The 26,156-nt window shown below is 38.6% G+C and overlaps 3 protein-coding genes across 12 annotated transcripts in view; 1 reads left to right on the top strand and 2 right to left on the bottom strand.

The window, feature by feature from the left end:
- Positions 1 to 2,514: 2,514 nt before the first annotated feature.
- Positions 2,515 to 9,450, bottom strand: LOC116315251 (solute carrier family 2, facilitated glucose transporter member 1). Of its 2 annotated transcripts, none has more exons than XM_031733498.2 (10): positions 9,261 to 9,450; positions 8,688 to 8,786; positions 7,879 to 8,039; positions 7,550 to 7,790; positions 7,232 to 7,394; positions 6,801 to 6,985; positions 5,680 to 5,781; positions 5,328 to 5,429; positions 4,796 to 4,999; positions 2,515 to 4,315 (listed from the first exon to the last, which is right to left on the bottom strand). In XM_031733498.2, exons 1-10 carry the CDS (start codon positions 9,273 to 9,275, stop codon positions 4,136 to 4,138), a joined length of 1,452 nt encoding a protein of 483 aa, XP_031589358.1. In that variant the 5' UTR covers positions 9,276 to 9,450; the 3' UTR covers positions 2,515 to 4,135. The 2 variants fall into 2 exon arrangements, with proteins under 2 accessions (XP_031589358.1, XP_031589359.1); XM_031733499.2 differs by having other exon boundaries at positions 7,559 to 7,790.
- ccdc177 (coiled-coil domain containing 177) overlaps positions 8,673 to 26,156 on the top strand; it is a 79,046-nt gene continuing 61,562 nt past the window's right edge. The window contains exons 1-3 of one of the 3 annotated variants that reach the window (XM_039603575.1): positions 8,673 to 8,808; positions 9,092 to 9,186; positions 23,334 to 23,488. In XM_039603575.1, the coding sequence (XP_039459509.1) occupies positions 23,357 to 23,488 (132 nt within the window). In that variant the 5' untranslated portion in view covers positions 8,673 to 8,808; positions 9,092 to 9,186; positions 23,334 to 23,356. Of the gene's footprint in view, positions 8,809 to 9,091; positions 9,187 to 18,665; positions 23,489 to 26,156 lie in introns of those variants that run through there. The other 2 variants (XM_039603577.1, XM_039603576.1) reach the window with 2 other exon arrangements.
- The window catches only part of smoc1 (SPARC related modular calcium binding 1), a 56,975-nt gene continuing 44,247 nt past the window's right edge, over positions 13,429 to 26,156 (bottom strand). For 4 of the 7 annotated variants that reach the window (XM_031733489.2, XM_031733494.2, XM_031733495.2 and 1 more), the window contains 3 exons: positions 25,295 to 25,539; positions 24,548 to 24,581; positions 13,429 to 18,659 (listed from right to left, as the gene is read on the bottom strand). In XM_031733489.2, coding sequence (XP_031589349.1) covers positions 18,620 to 18,659; positions 24,548 to 24,581; positions 25,295 to 25,539 — 319 coding nt within the window. In that variant the 3' untranslated portion in view covers positions 13,429 to 18,619. Of the gene's footprint in view, positions 18,660 to 24,527; positions 24,582 to 25,294; positions 25,540 to 26,156 lie in introns of all 7 variants that reach the window. The other 3 variants (XM_031733490.2, XM_031733493.2, XM_031733491.2) reach the window with 3 other exon arrangements.

Genomic DNA, 26,156 nt, shown 5'->3' with positions numbered 1-26,156 from the left:
TTTCCATTAACAACAACATATGATGACTGAGGAAGATGGATTTTAGAACATGTTGTATTTTTTTGATTGTTTTTTGAAATTTTCTCTGCCTGCCTGAAATTCTTGACAAGGAAACTGGTCCAGCTTGATTATAGGAATTGCATGTCAGTATTTTATCAGTGAACATAATTAATTTGTTGCTGCTTTCACCAATTAAAGGAAATCTTAAGGATTAAATTGAGCCTCAAATGTGACTTCAAAGGGGATCAAACTTGATCGGTTAGTCAGTCATTTTTTTCAATGTCTAGATTTGGTTGCAGACTGGCTGCAGGTGTTCAGATATGAATCTGTCAGAGACATTAGGAGAGGTTTTTGTATTGACTTCAGTGGAATCTGTAGTACTGTGCTGACTAGCAGCACAGAAATACACAGCACTGTCAGTCACTGACACATTAGAAATGGTCAGGTTTGAATGTTTTTGGCCATCTCCATCAAAGCTGATTTTCCCTTTCACATCAACCTCAATGTTTGGATATTCCAGATTTAGGTATCCCAGAAGTTGTAGGACTCCTTTTTCATCTTGCTTGTACCAGAGAATGACATCATAACTTGGTATGCTGTGTGAACATTTGATTTCACTTTGAACAGATTCACCAATTCTCTTAATGATGGATGGAGGTGTTTGGTTGGCACTTTTTGTGTCAGATGCACCTGTGGAAAAGCAAAATGACATTAAATACAGAAATCTTTAACAATACATTATATTTTTTATCATTAGTATTGTTGTTTTCCCTACCCGTCATTTCTGGCAAGTGAAGAAAACAAAATATAGAGACCACAGCAATCATGTCAAACAATTTAAGCCAACTGTCCTTTCAGGTATTATCAGTTCAACAGCTGTGGATGAGAATAAATCGCTGGTAACAGATAACCTGAGGAGGTGTCTGCAGTTGTTTGTGTCATTGCACGTCATAGCTGAGCAGCAGAATCTTCATAAGACAGTCTGTGAACGTGATGATTTCATTTATTGAACTCTGTCTCCACCTAGTGGAGTAAATGGAGTGTAGGCTATGTGGAGTTGGATGCTGTGGCTCAGACTTTAACAGGCTCACAGTGTGGCTGATTATTAATTTAGCTAAATCGATTCATTTTATTTAGTTACAGTTAGCTGGATCTAAAACGGTAAACATGACTGGAAGTGAGCACTTTAATTATTACACGGTAAAACATTTACAGTAATTCTGAGTACTTTTTATTTTCTCTATCATACATTTCAGTCACAAATGTCATGTGCTGCCAAGAATATTTTTGATCATCTCTATAAAGTCAGAATATAAAACTTAACTGTCACAGATAAAAAGCTGCAGGTGCATGTATTGTGTGGTGGGTACCACAGTAGAGGAGATTAGTAGGTAAGACTTTGCAGACAGTGTACTGGGGTTTTCGTTCAGCTACTGGGTGCATCTGTATCACTGTGTTTGCTCACAGCACAGAAATACAAGCCTTTGTCTGTAGGCTCCAGATCCTTCACTGTGAACGTCCCAGTGTAAGCGTCAGGCTTGGTGGCTGCGAATTTCTCCCTGCTGAAATTTCCAAAATCATGATCAGGTTTTGCTGTACTTGTGAACACAACGAGCTTCATAGTTTCTCCAGGCAGCTGTCTGTACCAATACATCTGAGAATAGTCTACACTCTTGGTATGTCTGCAGTTTATTGTTCCGTCTTCACCCTGTTTTTTCCAGATCGTGGAGTTTTGGGTGACATCACTCCCATCACCTACAAGTTTAACAGAAGATGTTACCACACACAACATTTTATATGTAGCACAGTGTTTCACTCAAACAAAAAAAAACATTCACAAAAACTGCAAAAACAGTAAAAATGTTGGTCAGACTGCAAATTACCTGAATCCCACTTTAAAATGAAGAATAATCCGAGGATGACTTTTTTGAGAACTGTATTCATGTTCTGTTGGACAAAAGGTGTCAGCATCATATATACTGTAGGTACAGAGATATGTAAAGCTGCTGGTGAGACTGTCCCTCTAGAGTATATTGTCCCAGGTTCTGAGGAACTGCTCTATACATAACGAGATTTTCAGTCCGACTGCAGATGTAATATAATTGGTACTCTGGTTCCCCCTACAGTCCATCAAAGCCATCAACATTAACTGTTAACTAAATAAATAAATAGATCTGAGCTCTGGGCTTAATCATTTTACTTATTTTATCATTTGATATTCATAAAAATAAATTAAACTAATGTCTTGTAATTAAAAAATAAATAAATACTGTCTGCTGTTACTTTTTTATGTTGCTATGGGTTTTCTAGCTGTGAAATAAAAGTTTACACAGCAGTCCTTCTGTGTTTTACTCAAATCACAGTGACTAAATAGCATCAGCTGAAAGGGTGGTGAAGGTATTTTTAATAATATCCTCAAGCTAAACAAATGCATGGCTTCATGGATTCATTCTTCCTTTTTTGTTTTTGTCAGGATGGGTTCTCAGAGAAAATTACTTGATATTGTGGTTCTTTTACAAGTTTTTTTTAATACACTCATTTATTATAACAATACAGGATTGTTGTTGTTTTTTTTTATTTACTAAAGCTACACATAGCAGTGTGAAAACTGTTTCCTGTCTCCCTTTCACCGTGCTGTCCACTTGATCAGTTGTCTCCTCTTTGCTGCACCACTAACTAAAGCCACTGAAGTCGTAGATTAATAACTAAAAGAGACTTTTTGGTCCAGTAGATGGCGCTGTTTACATATTTTTACACAAAGTGTTGGAAAATGGAATGAAATCCTGAATGTTGTTTTCTAAACACCCTGCTCACTTGATCTGCCTTTTTTATGAAAAAAAGAAATCATATTCTCTGTGGACTTTGCTTGTGTGTCTAAAAAGAAAAAACAAGCTGTCCATAGACAAATGAGAACATATCCTTTACAAGCTGGCTGAGTTCTGGCTCTGTTTTTGAGTTATTAGAAACTGACTTTGAATAGACAAGTACAGCATTATTCATTTCCATTTTATTCTGACCCCCTGCTGTTTTAAAACCCAAACTTGTCCTCTAATCTCCTGGTCTCACTCCCTCTGCGGTTACTGCGAGTCAAAGTAGATCGTGTTGGATCACATATTTATCCTCAGAGCTGTGGTTGGTTTTCAGGCATATTACAAATATACACAATTCAGAGACATGTGAGATTTCGCACACAAATAATGAATTGTAAGGCTGCACCGCTGAGAATCCAAAGGCTCCATAGGAGATCAGGTACAGATGGTGCCTTAAACTAGGCTGAACATTTAAAAGTACAATTTTTAGATGTGCAAAAACATCTAACTGGATCACCACAAAACCATTTTTAGGAATTACAATAATCTCATTTGCTACCTGATATTGAGTTACGATATAATTAGCATATTTATAGAAATAACAAGAGGACAAGAAGTTACAGGAACTCTGTTAAACATTTTGGACATGCTGGAAGTGTTCTAACTTTCTTGTTTGCCAGGCAGTGTGTCACGGTACGCTTGTGTGTTAAAATTAAAAAAAGAGGCTTGGTTGATGGTGTGGAAATAAATCCAGCGTTTTTACAAGCTATAAACTATGCAAAGAATGTGTTGCAAACTTTTTCCACTATTCCCACAATCTCCCCCTAGTGCTTTTACAAAATAACAACACAATGGCCACAAAATGCCTCATAACATGCAGGATAAATATAAACTATAATCTACTTTTAATATCATCATTTCTTTACTGTCATGTTTTTAGTGTCATTTTGCTGGAGAGCCTAAAGAAGTAAGGTAAAAGTAAGAGTCAGTATATTCTACCTAATGGAATTAAATTTTGGTGCTCTGAGTTTTAATAATTATCATTTTTGAGTATTAAAATGTCGTTGCATAAATAAACAAACAAACAAATTTGTGCGTGCTTTGAATAACAGCAATTGCATTGATAAGATGGTTTGGGGTTTGTGTTTTTTTTCTTGTTTTGTGTTAAAGAGAGTAAGATTTGTTATTTAAAAGTCATTTTTCAATGCTGTGAGCACCAGATTTTTACTCAAAACAGTTTTGTAGCATATTTTTTGTTGCTGTAAATTGAATTGACTCGTTACACGCTGCTTATTGACCAGCATCAATCAAAACTGACACGTTGCTCAGGTGAAAGTGTTGAATCCAGTCTTATTGTGCAACGGGATGCCCTCTGCTCCTCTGAACTCCTCTGCGATGTCATCAAATGTACGACCCTTTGTTTCCGGGAGGTGAATCCAGGTGAAGGTGAAGGCGAGCAGAGCCACGATCATAAAAAGGAGGTAGACATAAGCACCACAGATTTTCTGTGTGAGAGAGACAGACAAGAATCCTTTATTTAAATGTTTTTATTTGACCTCTGCTTACCTAGGAATGGTCACTTAAGATGGGAATCTCATACCACAAGAGCAAAACAATGTTAAAAAGAGAAGGAAAGAAAGCAAACACAAAAGGTATTGATTTGGTTCACTGGTCTTAATTTCAGGTTGGCTGCCATTTCTGCTGCACTATAGGGAACAGATGCTTCCTTTGTTAACTGTAATTTAATTACTTATTACATTATTTCAAGCTGGATTTAAAGGATTTAGCAATAGATTTATATGTTTTTCTATAGATACATATGTGCAGTATAACAGATGGAGCAGATTTATAGCCTGTATTTAACAGCTATTTCTCTGAGGTGTAAGCAAACTCACAAAAGCAAACAAGAAATCCACCTTTAAAGTTTCCCCTGAAGTCTTGCTTGGTCATACAGCATGCAGGCCAACGGTATAAATGTTACGCACCAGTAATGGAGGAAAGAGAAGTGCCAGAACAAACTTCCCTCCCCAGTTGAGCAGGCTACTGAAAGCCATGGCTATAGGTCTGCCAGACTGGTCGAACAGCTCGGCAGCAATGAACCAGGAGATCGGACCTGGGCCCAGCTCATAGGCTGAAGTCAGGCAGAAAACCAGCAGCACTTGTAGGCTTCTGAGTTCTGGAACCAGATGCTGTACAGTAAAATAATAAATTGGAAGGATGGTTGGAGGTTAGACTTTGAGTTTGGGGATTTTGTTATATGTAGAAAATTCTGTTGGGTTAAGATGCAGATGGTTTCTTTCTCTCTAAATTAGACAGTTTTCAGTATAAAATTGTTTAAACTTGAAGCTTCCTTTTTAAACATCCTCCCAGCTCTATGCCACGGTTTGTTTTCATTTTATCCATTTAATCATGTCATAAGATCAGGTTCCACAGTTTGCAGAAGTTGGATATACATTCAAAACCAGCACATAACTTTTTTCTGCACAAATGGAAACAACCACACATAGATGATTTTACCAGGACAGAATCGACTACGGTCATGATTAAGTTGCACACTGCTATGGAGATGAAACCAGTCAGGAGCAACCTCCTCCTCCCTGCCCTCTCCATCAGGAAGAACTGGAGAGGAAAAAACAACACACTGGAATTAAAATGCAACACTATCCCTTTTGTGGTTCATGCTGTTAAACTATTCATGAAGAAATAATGACAAAACTTCATGCTTTCTGTGACAAAATCAACAAAATAGGGCACAGCTGATTTACTGACTATATTGAGCAACCTATTAAATATTGTAAATAATATTGTTTCACATTAAAAAAACACACTGAACTGCAATATAAAGGATCAGCACTTAGTTTGTACTCACTGCTACCAAAGTGAACGTCAGATTGACGGCCCCAACACCCAGTGTGAGATATTTGGCCTGGTCAAACTTGGCCTGAAACATTTTGGTGGAATAGTTGATTATCTGGAAGAAAAGCACAGGAATTTAGTTTAGTTTAGTGAGTAACTGAGAAATATTTCAGTGTTTTTTTAGGAGTTGAGATATTGCCTCAAACTCTTCTCAGGGTTACAGCAAGTGCGCAAAACTGAAAAAGAAATGAAGCCAATGTAGAAATGCCAAGTACTCCTTGAGGCAGCCTCCAAAAGTGAGTAAATCCTGTTAAGCCTCCTTTGTCAAAGTAGCCAACTTTACACAGAAATATGTTTACAACCTGTTACAAAAAACAACATAAATAAATAAATCTTCCAAATAATATGTCCTGCTGTGTGATACATCCTGTCCACATGTGTGCTCAAGCTTTGGTAAGTGAAACTTTAGTGTTATTAGTATGCTCTTGACAGTTTGTAGTTGAGGAGGTGGAATGTATTGTCAACTCGGCTCTTCCAGTTTGAAGTGTCCTTGGGTAAGATGGTTAGTAACTTGCTAGAAATAAGTTCGCACGCCACCGTCTAAATATGATCACTTCACCACGTTCAGGTTCCTTTATTGATACCCTCAGATTTTTTTTTGCAGGCAACCAGACATCTCAAACAGACACTGGACAGTATTCACATACACATGGTAAAAAAAAGAGAGACTGCTCCAGGCTTCACTAAAAACACAGTTTCAATCCCTCAGACTAAAAAATTCTACAAAAAGTCACAAAAAACCCACTATAACTATAATTTAGGGACTGCAAACTTGAATCCAGAGGATGGGTGTCTTCATGTAAGATGGAACTGGTCAGTCTCTGCAGCTGTCAGGTATACAGAGACTGGTAAATCGCAGTTTAACCCCATCAGTTTCCCTGATCAATTCATATTTTGCGTCAGTTTGTTCGTGTCTTTCAGAGTTAGGTTACCATCGCGTGACACCAAGGAAAAAGGTAAAACTAAAGCAAAAGTTGAGGCCAAGAGCTTTTACTTGATCTGTTTCAACACATAGAAAACGAGAAATTTATATCAGAGAAATATTTTTCAGATTAAGAGGATTTTATCACTGACCGCATTGAATCCAGAGAGCTGGCTTCCCAGGCTAACAATCAGGACAATAATGATTGGCTGCCTGTAGCTGCGTTTCTTGAAGAAATCCTGGATGGTGACACGACTCTGTGTGTGAGCAGCTTCCTCTTTCATTTCTTCCAGCTCAGCAAATACCTTTTCTGCTCTGCCTCTCAGCCTCAGCAGGGCTGCAGGATTAAAGAAACAACTTTCAACATATTCTAAGGGGCTATTTAGGTGAAATGAATCGACAAAGCTGGGATACTAAACCGTAGTAAACCATTTTTACATTTTAACTTCTGAAACGAACTTGAGAAATGTCATAAAGATGAATTCATCTCTTTTAATATAGCATAATACAAAACAGTAATCTCTTTAGAGAGATGATGATTTATTAAATTATATGAGCAGTAAGTCCAGTGAGTGGAACCTACCACTTTTTGCCTTGCTTTCTTCTTGCTGGTTGATGAGCAGATAGCGGGGACTCTCAGGACAGAAGGGTAGGATCACATACTGTGTGAGGGCCGGGATGAGAGACAGGGACAGCATCATGGCCCAGTCATGATCTGTGCCCAACACTATCTCCAGACCAGCCACCTGCAACGCACAAGCAGCTAGTTTGATGTCATATCCATGTATCGTATAAATCCTAATTTATGTATTATGGGATTTTGATGAACTTTGCTTCTTAATGCATCTCCTTACACAGACCAGTGAGAAGGAAGTTAAATGTAAATTAAAGCTCAACTCACCATACCCACCAGGATGCCTGCAGCGAGGGACACCTGGTTCAGTGTAGCAAATGCTCCTCTGAGGTTGGTGGGGGAAACTTCCTGGATATAGAGGGGGTTAAGGCTCATCACCAGGCCACAGAACAGACCAAAAACCAGTCGCCCTAGGATGAGGACCTCAAATGACTCGCTGGCTTTGGAGGCAAACATCAAACATGCTCCGACCACAGACAAACCGTTAACTATCAGGATGGAGTTACGCCTGGAGGGGAACAAGTAAATTTATAAGGAGAGGGGGGGGAAAGCAAGCGCTGTTAGAAACTTTACAAAAGTTAGCTTGGTTTTCTTACCTGCCATAAGAATCTGCCAGATATTTGACTCCCAGCGAGCCCAGTAAGGCTCCAAAATCTTTAATGCTGACAGAGAGTGACCACAGAAGAGTAAGACTGTGATCTGAGATTGATTGGTTGTGTCTGGCTCTCCAGGTATTGTTGAAAAACTCTTCGATAATCTAAACAACAATGCCAAAGTGACACAGTTTGTACTGGTAACTCAATTAGATGCAATGACATATTTATTTTTCACACACACACATAAAAAGGGTTTACAAAGACGTATTTTTATTCCTCTTTTTTTCATGGATGACTAATGTAGTGTTCAAAATCATTCATATGTTGCTTCTTTTGTAACAGAAAAACTTCCTCCACAAGAACTATTTCATGAATTATTGTTTTGGGGTTTTTGAGTGGGTAGAACGTCTGCTTCATTTTTGTAAAGAACAGTATACCTGTGAAAATGGAAAACCATTCCAAAAAAGGGAGCCAAATCCAAAGCTGAGACCGAGAGTTACCTTATTTAGTGTTTTATTGAGCCTCTGTAATATTTGTTTGACAGGCAGCATGCTTTCCAGCATTCCCCTCTGCATAACTGTTATATCTGGACAATGTAGGCCTTTTATGGAATATCAGCCAGACTAGAATCTCTACTTTTTGATGTCTGGACTTATGTTTTGTTGCAGTTTTATACTTGCAAAAATAATTCTATTGTTTAATACAGATTGTTTGGTATAGATTTTAATTTACACATCACACTTGTAATATAATTTGAAACATTGTAAATGTGTGTGTGCTGTCCCTCAGATGCTGCTAGCTCTGTTCACCTTTGCTGGAGCGTTGATGTTGCCAGTGTGGTAGCCAATCTGCAGGGAGCCGATCACCGCTCCCAGGATGGACGTCACAAGCGTGGCTGTCAGATGGCTCTGCCGCAGAAACAGAATTGAGGTTAGCACCATTTATTTTTTATCTTATAATTCATAGCTAATAAGAGAATGCTACCTCTTAAAGCAACATAAAAAGCTTTATATGGTTCTTAACTAGGTCATTTTTAACCCTTTACATTCTTATTTGTTTTCTTATTTTTGATTGACTACAATCATCATAAATATCAAAAGTAGTTATGGTTGTCATTAAGCAGATAGAAGACAAATACTCAATCCATTGCTGATTTCTAACCTTATGACCTCAATTCATTGATTAACATTCCTGATCCCTCCCATGATTCCAGCAACCAGGCCAATCATATGACTACTTGTAAAAGTCCAGCTTGGCAAGAACAACAAGGGTTTGGCGCACTGGCAACATGTCCAGAGCTTTAGTCAAGTAAGTGATACTGCCTCGCTATGTTCATTCTGCCTCATTCACTCATTCATAGAAAAGCATTGATTCAAACAAACCTCCTGAGATGCCATTTGATTGTCTGAGATGGTGTATCACTCCCTCGGGATGTATGTGCATTTATTTTTCTTCTGGTTTTATTATCTGTAAAAACCAGATAGTAGAAAAAAAATGTCTAGCAGTTGTACTTTAGGAAGCATTAGTGGTAGTATAGGAGTTTGACATAAAATGATAAGAAAAAGACTTGGCTTACAACCAGAGACACTGACATTTTTTTCTGCAGTGCTAATTTCATATAAATATATCAAATACAGTGTATATCAGTGAGTTAAAGTTTTTAAACCACAGTGCATTTCCCCTATAGCATCACAAAACACAACATTTCATGTTTCATCAGATAAAAATGAAGCAAGTATATGAAACTATATACTTACTGCATACAAATATTTTTGCTTGTCTTTTTGCATGCTTACCTGTGTTACTGCATCAACCAGACTACTTGATTTGTCCCGAAACAAAGTTGGAAGACCATATCTATATTAACACTTTCATCTATATAAGATTGTCCTCACCACTGTTCCTGAGTGTCCTACGTTGATCGCTTCTTCATCCCTGAGTTTTAGATATGACTGTGTATCTAAACCAACTACCAGCTGAAACTACACACACACACACATTGTACCAGTGACCACAGTGACGAAGTCACACCTAGCTGGTGAATTTGAGGTATATCTGATAAAATGGCAGCAGTGGGCCTCCTCTGGTTCTCATGAATCAGCTGATCAACATCCTGAGTTCCCACTGACTCCGGGTCTGCAGCACTCAAACCTCAAATTGCTTTGAAGACAGCAAAACTGCTCCCAGTTAAGGTTTTAAGAGGAACAGTTTGGTGCTTTGAGTAGGCACTAATTAAACCATATGTTTGAGCTGTGTGTGTGTGTTGAACTGTGAATAACTTTGTATATGTCCTTTGTTCAAGTTCACTTAAAATGAAACTTAAAAGTACCTGATGATCATGTGTCTCTAAATGTATTTCAAGCAAGCCTGCCACTGAGATATTTCCCAGAGCCGTCAAAATAAACTCAGTTAAATGTGAAAATTGACTAAACAGTTATAATTACACAAACAGTGAAATGTATTTTGCGACTAATGCCACAGTTTATAATCGCATTTATCAAAGATGGAAAAAGTGAAGTACTTTGTTATAGTGTAGCAAGCTAAAGTTTATCAAAGCCTAAATGTCCGTGTTATCACGAGGTCGTACTGCATTCTTTGCAGGGTTTCCCATGCTTTGGCTGATATGTTCTTCGGGCACCTGGTAGCATTTTCTGTCTTGGAATCCCTCAAGTGACACACATCTGTGCATGGTAGTTTGTTTTTTTCAGGCTGGAGTCTGTTGGAAGTATAAATCTGTATTCTTGTATGGTTTGCCCTTATAAAACAAATTGCTGTAGAGAATTTAATTGAAACAACAAAGATTAACAGCAACGGGAGGATAACTAATTGGAAATTGAGGGTAAAGAACTGCTGCTGCAGAGGTGGCATGTGGATGGAAACAACAACACCCATCACACAATGCTGTCACAATTTAGGGCCTAAGGGCTTTTACTGATAATACTGCAATGAAGTACATGCATGTATGTGTACTTTCACTCCTCTTCCTCCTTCTATCAGAAGAATACTAGCACGGAAATGCAAGTTTAATCTCAAAATGTTAGTATGTTTGCTGACGTGATAACTTTTTCCTGGAGTTTTCCTGTGCTGCCTTTTAATTTTTTGTGTATTTAACAAAGAAACAGCTCTAAAATGGTCCCTATTCATCTACGTGCGCACATTACAGCGTTACCCAAAACTTTAAAGATGGCAGTCAAAGACAGAAACTATGCAAAGGGGGAACCCGTAAAACAATAACACGTTTCTAGTTGATTTTGGTATAATTAGGTGTTGTAGGTGATATGAACTCATCTCCAGTGTTCACCTTTGAAGTTATACTGTTCCTGAAAGCCTAATTTCATTATTCCGTTGCTTTTTTTTTTCAGTCAGTGAATTGCTCAATTCTTTTTGCTACATCCTGTTTCTTTACATGGATCGTTAATGTTTAATCCAATCCAGTTTTATTGAATAACTATTGCACAATCGAGTATGTGCTTATATCTGTGCTCTGCGCTAGAATTCACTAAAGACAGATGTTTGAATATGCTATATGTTTGCTCAGAATGTGGATTAAGTGTATCTTTATGATGAAATCATGTAAGCTAAGCACACACCTGTCTCATAAGAAAATCCACAAGGCCCCTAACTGTATTTCATTGCCGAGATGCACAAGCTAAATTAATATAAATGCTGTAAACATTTCCCACACTCAGTGCAAACCACATCATTTGAAAACTATTTTTATCATTAATTTTAAGTTGAATACGTTCACATAAATATTAAATGGCCCCTGGAGTCTGGAGGTGATGAAAAGCAAATAATCTCAGCTACACTGAGTCATATCGGAAATGCTTTATATTAGAGACGGAGCACAATTAAACACCATACACGAAAACAGATCTAGCTTCATATTTAAAACTAGTTCTTGTAAGCCCTAAACTGCTGACTGACATCATAGCTTTGATGTTAAAGTGTTTGATGTTACATTACATGAGATGGCTCATTTCATACAACAAAATGAAATATGTGCTTTCTTCAGAGTGAATAAGAAATATAATCCTTGCCTATGTCCATTTCTTTCAAACTGAAACTTAAAATAATTGGAACAGTTCCTTAAGGGTGTTCTATTTTCAAAGAAAGCCAGTCACAATATCACAAGACTATATTTATCAGTGATATTTATATTTAGAAGTTTCTGAGCACAAACAAGAAAGAGAAGTGTTTGGGGGCATTTTGGAGAGGGGTCAAATGCGTCATCCACCTGCAAGATCTTTTCTGTTCTGTGCAGCTGAGTTCTTAATCAGCGTGTGGATACGCCCGTCTGGAATATGACCTTTGACCCCTGAGCCCTGGCCTCCTGACAGGCAACCCCTTGACCTTGCAGTCAAGCAGCTGGGCAGGTGCTGCGCAGGCACACAAGGGCACAACTGGTGAGCGGTTTGCGCCATCATCCCCCCACCGCTAATGTTTTGCTATCGCCGAAGCTAATGGCTCGCTCTCTAAATTACCTGTAATGGTGGTTTTGATCTGTTTCTAAGCATTTCAGTGTGCACAGAGTTGGATAAAAATGCGCAAATTTACTCATCACTACTAAAACATGTGGGAAATATTAGATGGTGGCTAATTGTATTGGACAGCTACTTCTTGGACTAATTTCTTCCACACATGATGCCTGTAAATAGACAGCGAGGAAAAAGGTTGAGTCATTAGATGATTACTGAAATTGTTTTAGAATGCATTCCTATCAACTGAATTATCAGCTTTGCTGTAAAACCATCACTTGGGGAAAATGTCAGTAATTCAAGTTGATGTCTTTAACTCCAAGTCCAGAATCAAAAGATTCCATCTATGCACTTTCTGAGCTGCTTATCCTGAATTAGATAAGTGATTAAAAAAAAAGATTCTGTCACTCAATTAGTGTTTAAAGAATTTTAAAAAACTACTTGCTCCTTTAAGGAAGTTAGATAACACAAAGTTGTAAAACTCCTAAACATTATTCTGCTCCTATTCTGCCCACGTCACTTTCAAAAATCCAAATTCCAGCTTTCACCTATGAAACCCCTCCAGCAACCTGCCTCCCCTTCACCCCACTTTCAACAAAGGAGAAAGAACACACACACTAACACACACACGCACATACATCCCTAAGCAGCTGCGTCATTATAAAACTCTTTTGAACTTCACACTGGAAGTCAAATGCCACATGTGTCAGTACAAGACAGATGTACTGCAGCTGCCTCTTGGCTCCAATTTCATCTGTGATACCAGCCCTCTCCACTGCCTGTCTCCCCCTTACCCATTTCCAAACCACTACCACCCCCTCCTTCACCAGCAACCTCACCACAAGCCCTCTTCCTCCCATCATGCACTGATAAAATCACCAGCACCTTTGAAGTATCATCACTAAATCAGCGCACACAAATAATTGTGCATAATAGGTTTCCACATTCAAACATGGGGACAATTAATTTTAGTCCTTTTTTAACATCGACGGGAAATTCCACTACAAATTTCTCATGGGATCTTTTATTTTTTTCAACCATTAAAAACACAAAAACTACACAAGTCTGCAGAGAAATTCAGTAAAAACATTATCTTTATTAAAATATTTCAGTTCATGAAATTCAGTTGGCTTGCTTGATGCAGAATCATAAGTAAAAACTTCTTGTGCAGACACTGGATTTAATTTGTCAAACTCAAACCTGCAGTGAGCAATCTTCACCATTTGGGGTCAATATTGAACTCCTTCGCCCTCCTTTCAGAAAATTTGTCTTCTGTTAACAGCTCTAAATCTGGAGTTTTTCCATTTTTTTTTTAAGAATCATTATCAAGCTTTTTAAAATACCTATGTTTATATTGTAGTAATATTAAAGTGTGTCTAATCAGCTGGATACTTAGAGAGTGTCACACAGTACCTCTACAGTTTCATTTTCTCAACATGACTCTGTAAGAGATAAAACGTGGTTCAAGTTTTCAAGTGTCTTGTTGCTGAATTCAGTCCTGTCTGTCCATACAACAGTGAGATGTTAAATTCTTCCAAATGTTGGGCACCTCAATGGCTGCTTTAAATTTATGACACACTTAAGGTAGGAAACAGCATGAAGTATCCCAAAGAGTGATACAACCCAGGTGGAAGCTGCTACTGTGTCGTAGCTCATAACCTTTATGAAAATTTTCTGAGCTTTACACTTCACTGATTCATTTTAAAATTAAAAGAAAAAAGGCTTTAGCCTCTTTTGTTTTGCTTGTGTCTACTTTGACACAAGTTTGAAAATGTCAATGATTCTGAGCAGCACCCAAATCCACATGAACCACATGAAAAATAACACATTTCAGTGTTTTCTTTTCCATGGATCTAATTTCCTTTGCTATGAATAAGAAACATTATCAAAACACATTTGGATGGTGAAGTGCAAAAACAAGTGAACAAGAAAAAAAGCTGTCTTTTCTCTACCAAACTGACAAGCTACAAGCCTCCTTCACTACATTTTTCCCATCATGATTTGTAGTGATTACTAGCCTTTTGGGTTGTTTTAGATCTTGCATGTGATTTGCAGCTCTGCAGCGTCTGGAAGCACTTCAGCAGACACACATAAGCCCACTGTGTTCAAACCTGGATTGAAACAGGCACTCAGGAGAGACTGCACAGCCCTCAAAGAAAGGCTGGTTTCTTTTCTGGTTTCTTGGCATAACTATCCAATTCAAATTAGATGCAACTGGACTTGTGATTGTAGTATATTAAGCACCAGATACTGCATAAGTATGGTCCTGACTGTGCGTAGTGATGACGACGGGAATCTTAAAACACAAACTGAAATAGTAAAATAACCTCACCATAGTTAAAATAAACAGTCCTCAGAGCTGACAACGTGCAGTCTCGCCTAAGCATTTCCATGTTGTGAATTAGCTACTGTAACAGCCTAATGTTTGACATGATGTAAACAGAGAGAAAACTATATCTTTTTTACAAGAAGCCAGAATGACAGTGAAGTGAGTGAACAATCATACACCCCCACAGTGACATTTAGTAAAACAAAGCTTATTGTACATATTTACAAAAGGAGCCTTTTTTGTCTCATAATTGTGAGCCATTGCAGGGACTATTGGGGAATACAACTCATACAAAGTATTTAAACCACAACAGCAAAGGCACGATTCTCCGATTGTTCCCAAATGTGAGGATCACATTTTTATTTTTTACACTGCAAAACTAAAAGGATTTTTTTCCCCTTCACTGCTCATAAAATGTTAGCATTTATCAGACACCCGGGGGAGTATTTTTAAAAGACTTACTTCAGTGTCTTACATAAAGTGGAAAAGTTCCACTATGAGTAGTTTTAAGTGTTTGAGACAACAAGACTGACATCAGCTGCTTGAGGTGAGACAGTAATTGTGTTTACGTACACAATACATAGTCTGACATTACTGGGAAGGCTCCAATATTTACTGTATGAACTGGCACGCCGTATCTTGTGAGGTAAATGTGAATATGATCGATGAAATGGGCTGAGATTAACAAGATATTGAGCCATGTGAACTTCTTACTCTATTTACTGGTTAGATTAGTCAACTGTGGAGTCGTTTTTCTCTGATACTAATAATATTTAAAACATCTTTATTGTAATGTAATCTATTTAGAAAACTAAAATCTCCACAAGAGGGTCAAAAATTTGTTCAGTTTGGATCAGTAAACACTAGAAGGCAGAATTAAAGAAAGATCATTACTATAGATGACTGTGTAAAGAACGGATACTAACATTATAATAGTGCAGTTTAACAAAACCTGCACAATTACTTTTAACACTATATAAACTTATACACAAAAGAATGGGATGCATGTATTATAAATGAGTGGCCTCCACTGTGGTAAGGACACATTTAAATTGAAGTTGCATTAGTGAATGCGTCCCATTTGTTGTCTATGTAAACACTAATGCAATCGATTCCGATCACATAGTGTCGGACTTGGAAGTTAAGCATCAATTTGCCAGCTCCTCATTAGTATAAAGTTGAGCTCTATGTGACTTTATACAAATCAGAGGTGCCTGGTGCAATTGCAACTCTGGAGGCTTGGGAAAATGTAACCAAATTGGTAACAAATGAAGACAGATTTTGTCGCAGAGCTTGAAATTTGTTTTTTTCCGGGAAAATATTTTGCGGCTCTTTTTGCAAACAGTGTGTTTGTTTTGGTATGAAATCATTTGTACAATTCTACCTGGTTTTAGAAGAGCATCTATCAAATTATCTGTCATTACAAGGTCTAGTAGCTCGCCCATCTAACATGAAGCTTCACAATAACCCAGTTCTAAAAACACCTGTGTGGACATTTATGCTAAAATGCAACCCACAACTTTATAAGCTGTATTTTAGAGTTGTTTGTCTCATGTGGTTGCATTCCTGAAATCTTTCGTTACTTCATATTTAACACTGTTTGTTCATATTCCAACCTTTGTGTAAACATGCTGAAATGTCTTCCACTGGGTGCAACAGTGTAAAGTTGCATGAACATGCTGTGTGAAATCTTTTACTCGCAGTTGTTTTGCATGTTTAATTTGTCATAATCTTTTACTATTTGTTCTATTATTATATTTCTGTTTTTTACAAACCCATTTCCAAAAAAAGTTGGAACACTGTGTAAAATGTAAATTTAAAAAAAATGATTCCACTGATTTGCAAATATCATAAACCCATATTTTATTTAAAATAGAACACTGAAAACATATCATATGTTTAAACTGAGACATCTCATGAAAAATACTGGCTCAAAAGTAAGTGGTACCAAAAAGACAGCTTGTGGAAAATTTCACAACTAATCAGGTATTCTTGGAGTTTCTCAGAAGTAAAGATAGGCAGAGATCCACCAACCTGCAAAAATGTGCATCTCCAAATTATGGAACAATATTAGAATAATGTTCCTTTTAAAAGTGATTGAACGTAAAGATTTTAAATGTCATATCATCTACAGTAGATATGATCTTGTGATAATATCACAAGTTTCACAAAAAGTCTCTGTGCGCAAAGGATAAGACTGAAAATCACTATTGTATGTCCGTGATGGCTGGGACCTCTAGTGGCACTGCATTAAAAACAAACATTAAAAGCAGGCATTATTTTCTTAAATGCATGTTAAAGCTCTATCATGCAATGAAGTAGTTATATGTGAACATGATGCAGAAACAAGCCAAAGCTTATTTAAATTGGACTAAGGCAAAGTGGAAAGCTGTTCTATGGTCAGATGAGTCCAAATTTCAAATTCTGTTTGAGGACCAAGCGCTTAACATTCTCTGAACTAAAGAGGGAAGAGACCATCCGCCTTATTAGTGCTCAGTTCAAAAGCCTGCATCTCTGATGGTATAGGGGTGCATTAGTACCCATGGAACTGGCAGCTTGCACCTCTGGAAAGGCATCATTAGTGTTCAAAGGTAGATGATATCTTTTTCAGGGAAAATCGTGCACATTTCGGCAAAACAATGCTAAACTGCATGATGAATCTTTTATGACAGCATGGCTTCATAGTATAAGAGTCTGGGTGCTGAACTGGCCTGCCTGCAGTCCAGACCTTCCACTAACTGAAAACATTTGGTGCGTTTGGTGAAACAGAAAAAATGACAAAGAAGACCAAAGTCTGCTGAGCAGCTAGAATCCTATATCAGACAAAAATGGGATGGGATTCCTCTCCCAAAAGTCCAACAACTGGATTGGAACAGAGGATTCTACACAGTAGTAAATATGGCCTTGTCTCAATTAATGTGAGATACGTGGCTACCAATAAATTCAAAATGAGCTTTTTCCCAGAAAATGGTACATTTTCATTTGTAAATAAAATATGGGATTATGAGATTTGCAAATCTTTGCATGCTGTTGTATTTACATTTTACACAGCATCCCAACTTTTTGGGATTTGTTGTTGTAAATTCTCTTTTTTGATACTACAGAGTGTTGAAAATAAATTATGAATAGTGAAGAAGAGTGTTTTTGCAATGGTTTGGGGTTGTAGAAAAAGTAATCGGTTAAAAAAAAGTGACATCCATCTAGCTACCACTGTCCGACTCTGGTGCATGCATGACACTTGACAAAAACCAGATATCCAAAATGTTAATGTATTGAGAAGGTTTTGTGCAGGATTCACGCAGCTAATTCTGTGCTGATGAACTGGACTGCATAGACTCAACTCACAGTTTAATTCCAATGCATGCCACTCACATATTTGTTGCTTGTTCACATACACATTTGTTTTAGTTGTTCTAGACTGACTTGTAGAGTGCGTTTTAAATAAGCACCATTCTTTTTTGTATGTGACTCACTGCAAGATCCTCTTTTATAGGTTTCCACTGACCTGTGTGCTGCTTTTTGTAATAAAGGGCCTGTAATTTTAATTCACATGGCAAAAAACGTGTATTAGTACCTTGTGTTATCTGAGGACACACAGAAGGAATTAAAACATCAGACTTAACACAGAGAATTGTGGTAATATACACATACTTGCTCTTCCAGTGGTGAGCCTGTCATCTTTGCAAATATATTCTCATTCTTACCTAGATATTTTCAGTCACTTCAAGAAAGAAAAAAAAACATGTAAAAACAAATAAAATGTCAAACATAGGGAGAAGAAAGTGCAAATATTTTGGCGCCACTTTGTTTTTCTTTTCCATTTTTTTTCTGTTCATTTACAAAACTCAGGAACTTCTTAATTTTTCTGCTCCATCTGTCTATGTCCTGTCAGCAAGCGTGCAGATGCCTTCCCTCTGTGCCCTCTGCTCTCATCTCAGCTTCTTGATCCTTCTCTTCTCACACCAGACGTCCTACTGGAAACATGTGCAGGAGGAAGAAGACAAACGAAATCATTTAATAATGAAAGTGTAGGAAGTAGAAATTTGTTACTACTGATGTGGGCTGTGTTTCTGAGTACAATTAATGCAAACCCTTCAGTGCGCAAACACGTAACAATGCTCTTTGTGCTTTTTTTGTACATGTGAAAGTCTCTGAATGACCATGTGGAAAGCAGATTTGTCCTCAGATTTTTAAAACAAAGCAGATTTTTAGTTTAATTTAATCCGTTATCCATTTTATTTTAATTTGTCAAACTGTAATTGTATCTCTATATTACATCCATCACCAGCATACTGTCTGCTCTCCATCTTTTTGTTTTTTAAGGTAATGTATTAAACTACAAGAGTAATATGTACTGACTCAAAATGTTATCCAGAACGGTAACATCAAATTTCCTGCAATTATGTTAAAGCCAAGCAAAATCTGTAAAGTTGTGCTGTTTTGCAGTTGCATGGGACACTGAACTGAACTGCGCATGCTGCTCACTCATCAATCACATGTGTGGGTGTATATGTTCAGGGGCAAAAAGGGAGTAGAAGAGAAAGATAAAGAAGGAAAGAAAGAAGAACAGGCCTGGGAGAAAAGCAGATGGGTCAAGAGCTTAGATTGCTTGCAGATGGCTGTCAGAATAGAGCCGAGGTCCTCCTGTTAGAGCTCAGGCTGTGTTTCAAGCCGTGTGTCTGGGTGTTCACTTTTATATGCAAGCATTTCTATGCTGAGTTAAGTTTGGTTTAAATTTAGTGCATTAATAATGAAGTTGTATTTCTGTGTATACGTAAATTCTTTCTTTCTGCATATTTTCTGTGCAGTGTTTGCTTGTATGTGTAGACTTTACTGGCCTGCATGAGGTGTTCAAAAGAGCAGCCTGGGGGTGGGGAGCTGCAGGTGCAATATCTGTCAATAAGCTGGATTTCGTTTTTAGCTACGAAAAAGAAGCCCAGCTGATTTCACTCTAGAGGCTTCTGTAGTCTCAGATGATACATTTACAAGCAGTAACTCAGTTCAGACTTTAATGCATCACAATCCTTCCACTGTCCTATAAATCAGCAGTTACATTCCACATGAGCCATCCAGCGGTGGATGTTTTCATCTATACTTTACTATAACTGTACAAAATAAAATATTATAGCCAACTAATCTTGCCATGAGTCTGTTTAATCTAAGTGACTACTGTTTGCAGGTTTAGCTTTGACACTTTTATGTAAATAAATATTGCTTTAGGTCCTGTATGTGACCAGAACAGAATGAATCATCTTATATCCACCCAGGTCGTAAAAAAATAGTTTCTGTGCTTGAAACAGAAATACAAAAAGTCTCTACTGCCTCTTTGCATAGAAGCAATGAGGTTAACGTGATCCCTTGTCAAAAGATAATTGTGATTTCCAATTTGAGCCATTTATATTTGGCAGCATGTTTCTGTTCTGGGACTCCCCCGCCCTTCTATGTGCCTACATAGGAAGCCAGTTGGAGAGAACAGCAATACCCCTGCACAGAACAGGGCATACACCAGTGACAACAGATATGACTGATTAAGTCAGGCACAACATGTAAAAGAGGTTTTGGGGTATAGGGGGTTTCAAAGCTGCTTGCAGATGTGCAACAACTGTGGCTAGACTAAAGCAGTTTAAATGGGGTGCCTAGCATGAGATATTGTCAGTCGCATGTCTAGCTAAGAAATCAGCTATTTTTGGCTGGTAACAAGATCAGATGATCTGCTGGGATTGAAGTTGAGCTTGGCCTTTTTGCCCAGCCTTGAGGAGACTCAGTTCTTAGAGGTTCTGGATGTTGAAGGGCTGTTTTGGTGACACATCTCAGCAACATCACATGAAACTTGAGGACAATGCCTCTGGACTGGCAGACCAGAGTGGTGGTAACCCTTTTTAAGAGGGGGCACCAGAACATGTTCTCTAATTTCAGAGGGTTCCCACAACGCAGCCACCCCAGCAAGGTCTATGCCAATGTACTGCAGAGGAAAATCCATCTCTTAGTAAAAGCTCATATTCAGGAGGAAACATGGTGGTTTGCAATACTGAACCAGCTCTTTACTCTCTCAGAGAGAATGGAAGTTTGCCCAATGAGTCTGCATGTTTTTTGTGAACTTGGACAAGGCATTCGACTGCATCCGTTGGAACATCCTTTGGGTGGTGTTCCGGGAGTAAAGGTTGACTGGCTAGTAGCTACAGTTCATTCAGTCCCTGTATAGTGGTAGCGAGAGCTTAGCTTGCATGGCCTCTACTACAGCTCCCTTTATCACCGATTCCTTATAACTTTAATGGATGGAATTTCTAGGTGGAGCCAAGTGTTGGAGGATCTCTGCTCTGGTAGCCATCTGCAAACCACTTTTTTGCAGATGATGTGGTTCTCCTGGCCTCATCAACCAGCGACCTTCAACTTGCACTAAGGTGGTTTGCCACTAATTATGTAGTGGCTAGGATATGAATCAGGATGTCCAAGTTTCAGACCATTTTTCTTATTCAGAAAAGGGTGGAGTGTTAACTCCAGGTCATCGACAAGTGTGGGGAGAGTGAAGTGGGAGAATGATGGCAGATTGGCGTAGTATCTGTAGTGAGGCGGACACTATTGACTTGAAAAGGGAGCTGAGGGTGAAGCTGTCAGTTTACTGGTCAGTCTATGTTCCTGTCTTTAGGGCCATGGCCATGAGCTCTGGCTAGTAACCAAAAGAATGAGATTGCAAGTACAAGCACCAACAATGAGCTTCCTCATGAGTTATTGGACTCTCCATAAGAGACCTCTGTGATTCAGGTTGGCTCACAGTGGTGCTGCTACATCTCCACATTGAAAAAGAAGCCAAGTAAAGCCTCCTGGATGTTTCCAGGATGCTTCAGGCGTTCTACTGCAAGGAGGCCCTGCGGCAACCCCAGGACACACTCGATAGATTATAGCTTACAGATTATAGCATACAGTTGAGTAAGACGAGGTGGCCTGGGAGAGGGAAGTCTAGTTGTCTCTGCTTTAACTATCGCCGTGACCCAAACATGGATGAATGAATGGGTGGTTTTTCAGACCTAAAATGAAGTATTTGGCTAAAGTTTGGCCTTTCTCACATTAATGGATTTTTAAGTGGTAGTATTCGTTGTCATAAATCCTTTACCTTGGCAACACTAGTGGCATGTTCTACCTGTTGAGGCAGGTCCACAATATTTCCTAAGAGCTTTTTCCACTGAAGTCATGCTGTTCCTCTCTTTAGCTCAGATAAATGTCTCTGTTGTGAGGAGCTGAGCGACAGTTGTACTGATGAATTGGCTTTGCAATTACGAGGCTCCAGAGGAGCGAATGGTCCTCTCCCTCCTCTCTTCCCAGTCACTAAGGACACTGTCTGTGCCATTAACAACACAAAGCTCTCCAGCCTCTCCCTGGACACCTTGGCCCCACTTCTGATAAAGAGCTGAAAGCAGATCCTGTCTAGCAGTGAATCGCCTGGCCTCACCTGGGACTGACCAATAAAGCCACTTGGCTCAAGAGCTGGGAATCATGGTATACCTGTGCATAATGGCAGCAGGGGGGAAATCACTTTGCTAAGACGAGAGATACACTGGCTTGAGTTTACTTTCAGTTAGGTAAAAACAGCCCATTGAATGACTTCTGTAGCACATTCCTGAAGCTAATGATGTAAAGAAGTAATGCTTTCCTGTCAGTATCCTCTCTGATGACCTCTTTAACATCAGTCTAGAAGCCAGAAAGTCAAGCTGATGTCACTGTAATTAAAACACAAGTGGTGTTGGCTCTGAGGGGGCAGGAGTTCTCTAATGGCCCTGTATCCCCAGTGCCAAGGCTGCTCAATAATGCCCTCTTTTCATTCCTGCCAGACGTAGCCAGAACAAACAGGAGAAGAACACAGGAAAGCACTAAGGGAGACAAGAGGAAGAGAGGAGTTTGACAGAAAACAGAAAAAGCATAATTCTGTGTGCTAGACTGTCTCATCTGTTTTTGTTACTCGTCTCGTCTACAAAACAGCACTGAATTATTTATTTGCCTCTGCCAGGTGAAATAAGTTTATGAATACCTCCAGTGATGAGCTCATTAGTTTCCTTCCTAATCTCTGCTTAAAGACTAAAAAAAACATATTTATATGACCACAGGCTTATTTTTAATTAAAAGATTATAATTAATGTAGATGGGATAAAAAAAAAAATCATATTGGTTTTACTTCTGTAAACAAAGTGAAAATAAATCCTTCAGGTTTTGAAACCACCTCCTATCACATTCCCATCATGTGATTCACTCTGGAGTGACTTCAGTTTGCTGTCAATCTGGCAATACATGACGTTCTGCATGATGTACAAACCATCACATTTAGAACTTGTTGATTAGCCTGTTTGTTTTAAGTGTTATAGCAAAAATGAGCAAATCCTCATTCACAAAGCTCGTGCTATTCTTGACAGCAGGTGATGCATACTGCAAACTAAGACCTCTGTAGTCACTCTCACTAGATCCTCAACATCCTTTAACTGTGTATGACCCTGTGAGGTGTTTGTGAGCACTCATACATGCACAAGGCCATGTGTTTGCACTTACTGTAAAATGTGTTTACGTATTTCTAAATGGAATTAAGCCTTTCGGGGGGAAAAAGAACTTTGTTAACCTTGCTCAACTTGTTTAACAGTGAAGCATTCTTGTGTTTTGTTCAGGAGTTATCTGAGCTTCCAGACCTATGGCTTACCAGTTGACTGACTGTAAGAAGAGATTACAGAGAATAAAATCATTGGCCTTGGCTTCATCTGTAATGACGTTTCCACTGTCTTCAGAGGATGGATGCCACTCTTTTCAGGAAATATCTCCCAAGGTATTTAGATATTTTTCCTTTGCTTTTGCCAACATGTCGGGAGGGAGAAACCTCATACAGATGAGCTCCACTCTTCCTCAAATGCTTGAAATCCTTCAGCAAAAAGCACACACTGTAAACGGTAAATATATCAAACAAGAACCCGATGACGATCCGGAGTTGCGACAGTGCCTGATAAGATTTAAGGGCTGACAAAGGCAGCTTCACTTAAAACGATCCAGGCCATTAAGGAACAGCTAGGCATACCTGAACACAATGGCTGTCCCTTAGTCAAGACAGTGAACAATGCCATATGTTCTTACAGACTTCTAGCTTCTCTCTGCAGGCTCTCTGCCCCCTCTTGTCTTTATTTCATACTTCACTTTCTCCACAATCATCAGCAGCTTATAGTGCCTGAGTGGCAGCATTAGGAGCCATATAAAGCTGTCAGGCCATTTACCTTCAGCTCTTAAGCATGAAGGTGATAGATTCAGTGACTGTAGTGAAACAGCTAGACGAGCCTCCTCTGCTCCAGCAGAGGGAGGCTGTTTATCCTGGCAGCCATGCCCAGGGTCCAAGAACCCTGACGTTATGCCCGCTCAGAGCCACTGTTCTGCAGACACCGGAGGGCAGAGCCAGGGTAAACACATGACCTCAGTGTTATGTGGCGTTGAATAGGGCTGGTGGTTAGAGTCAGCAGCACCAGTGGGATCAATCACCACTCACTGAGGGGAATCCCGTTAGAGTGATCAAGAGGAGAAGAAGACAGGAAGATGGAAAAGAGCAGCGAGAAAGATTAAAAGGTCGATTGATGAGTTGGTCATAATTTTTTTTTTGTTGCTGTGACTTACAAAAACATGTAATTAACAACTAGTAGGGCAAAGTAATTGTGTGTTTATAACAAATCACACAGGGAATAGCATGCACTACAACTAGTTTTAACTACGCCAGACTGTCACATTGCACATGTACATATATGTGTTAATGGATTACACAACAAGCCAACTAGAGCTCCTGAAGCAAGAAGCAGAGTTAGTGAAAGCGTATTAGTTTGCCTTACTGAACAAATTTGTCCCTTGCCTTGTCCCTTGGTTGCCACTTGTTGTTGAGCTACCTGCAAAAAAGAGAAACTGTGATTAAACCTAATGGGAGTGGATGTCTTCTTTTTCGGTTTGTTGGGTCCTGTTTTTTTGGTCACACAGGAAATGTTATATTTTAAGTGCATAGGGTAATTTGGCTGTTAATGGTTATTAATGCTTAAAATATAATTTTTTAATATTCAACACCAAGTAAAATTCTACTCTTCACAAATATTTGAACTGCAGCTGCTCTGAGCTCATCATTGTTAGGCTTGTTTGACAAATACTAATAGTCTCTATTAGGAGCAAACTTGTTATTAGTACTTCAGTTTTCCTGCCCAGACTGTGTGTGTCTAGGATTGGTTAATGCATCAGTCTTGTCTAAATATTCATTAGTGGGTGCTGAGTGCATTAGCCTTCTTTGGACTGCGAACTGATTCAACTGTTTGTCACTTGCACTACAGTTACTTCATCTTTTACTTAAAATTACTGTCTTACTGTGACTGACTTCACATTTTTAAGCTATGAAACCATAATTATGTTTATTAAACTATGTAACAATAATGAAATATTAACAACAGATTAAAGCCATAAAACAGTTGCAGATGAGCTCCTAATGCCAACTGGCATCTCTGTCTAGTTGCTGAAGGAGGCCAGTCATGGTCTTACTGCATGACCCTGCTGGCACAGCACTCTCAGCCATTTTGATTTCCTCGTTTTCTCCTCAGCTTCCTTTTTCCTCTCTTACCCTCCTTGCAGACACCCAGGCAGCCTTTCAGCTCCTGCAGGGAAATGGCTCTGTCCTTATTCAGATCACAGTAGTCGGTGAACTTTCGGGCACATTTCTTGGGTTTGGCTTTCTTTTTCAAGTACTTCTTGAAAGGCTTTAGTTCCTTCTTGTTGATGTCTTGACTACCATTGTTATCCAACTGGGCAAAGTACCAGTGCACCACCCTCTCTTCTAAAGTGTGACTGGGGTCAGGCTCCACAAACCTGAGTAGATATAACAGGCAATAGAAACTGAAAAATAAATCTGATGGAAACTCTTCAAAAAGTAATGTGAGGGCAGAAATACTTTTAGGACATTCACCACATCAATAGCCACAACTTGGTCAAATTTACTGTTAAATTACAGTAAAGTACTAGCAGAGAAATTTTCCAGGACTGGGCTCACATTTTGCAGTGTCTACAGTAATCCACAGCTTCTTACTATTAAAAAAAATGATGTACTGTCTGGTTGCTCTTTTATAGTTATGATTATTTTAATGTTTCTATCGTACATTCTATAAAAAGTTTATTAATACAAAATATAACAGGATGTCCTTATCCATGTACCCTGAATTTAATTTCTTGTCTTTGAATTATGGCAAGATAACAACTTTGGTGCACTTTCTCTACTTTTTACTTCTCAAAAGTCCTCTAACAGAAATGCTTCTGTATTCAGCATTTTAACAACCACCCTGAAGATTAAAGCTGGCTGGCCACACAGCAGAAAAACACAGAACACTTATCACCAAAGAAAAATATACTGTGTTATGCCAGAAAAATGTAAAGTAGATAACAGTTGATATTTCCTCAAAGGCATTTACAGTATTTAACGATATGGACAC

This window comes from Oreochromis aureus, linkage group 19 (genome assembly GCF_013358895.1).
Source record: "Oreochromis aureus strain Israel breed Guangdong linkage group 19, ZZ_aureus, whole genome shotgun sequence".
NCBI classification, from domain to species: Eukaryota; Metazoa; Chordata; class Actinopteri; order Cichliformes; family Cichlidae; genus Oreochromis; species Oreochromis aureus.
This window is presented reverse-complemented; position numbering and strand designations above follow the sequence as displayed.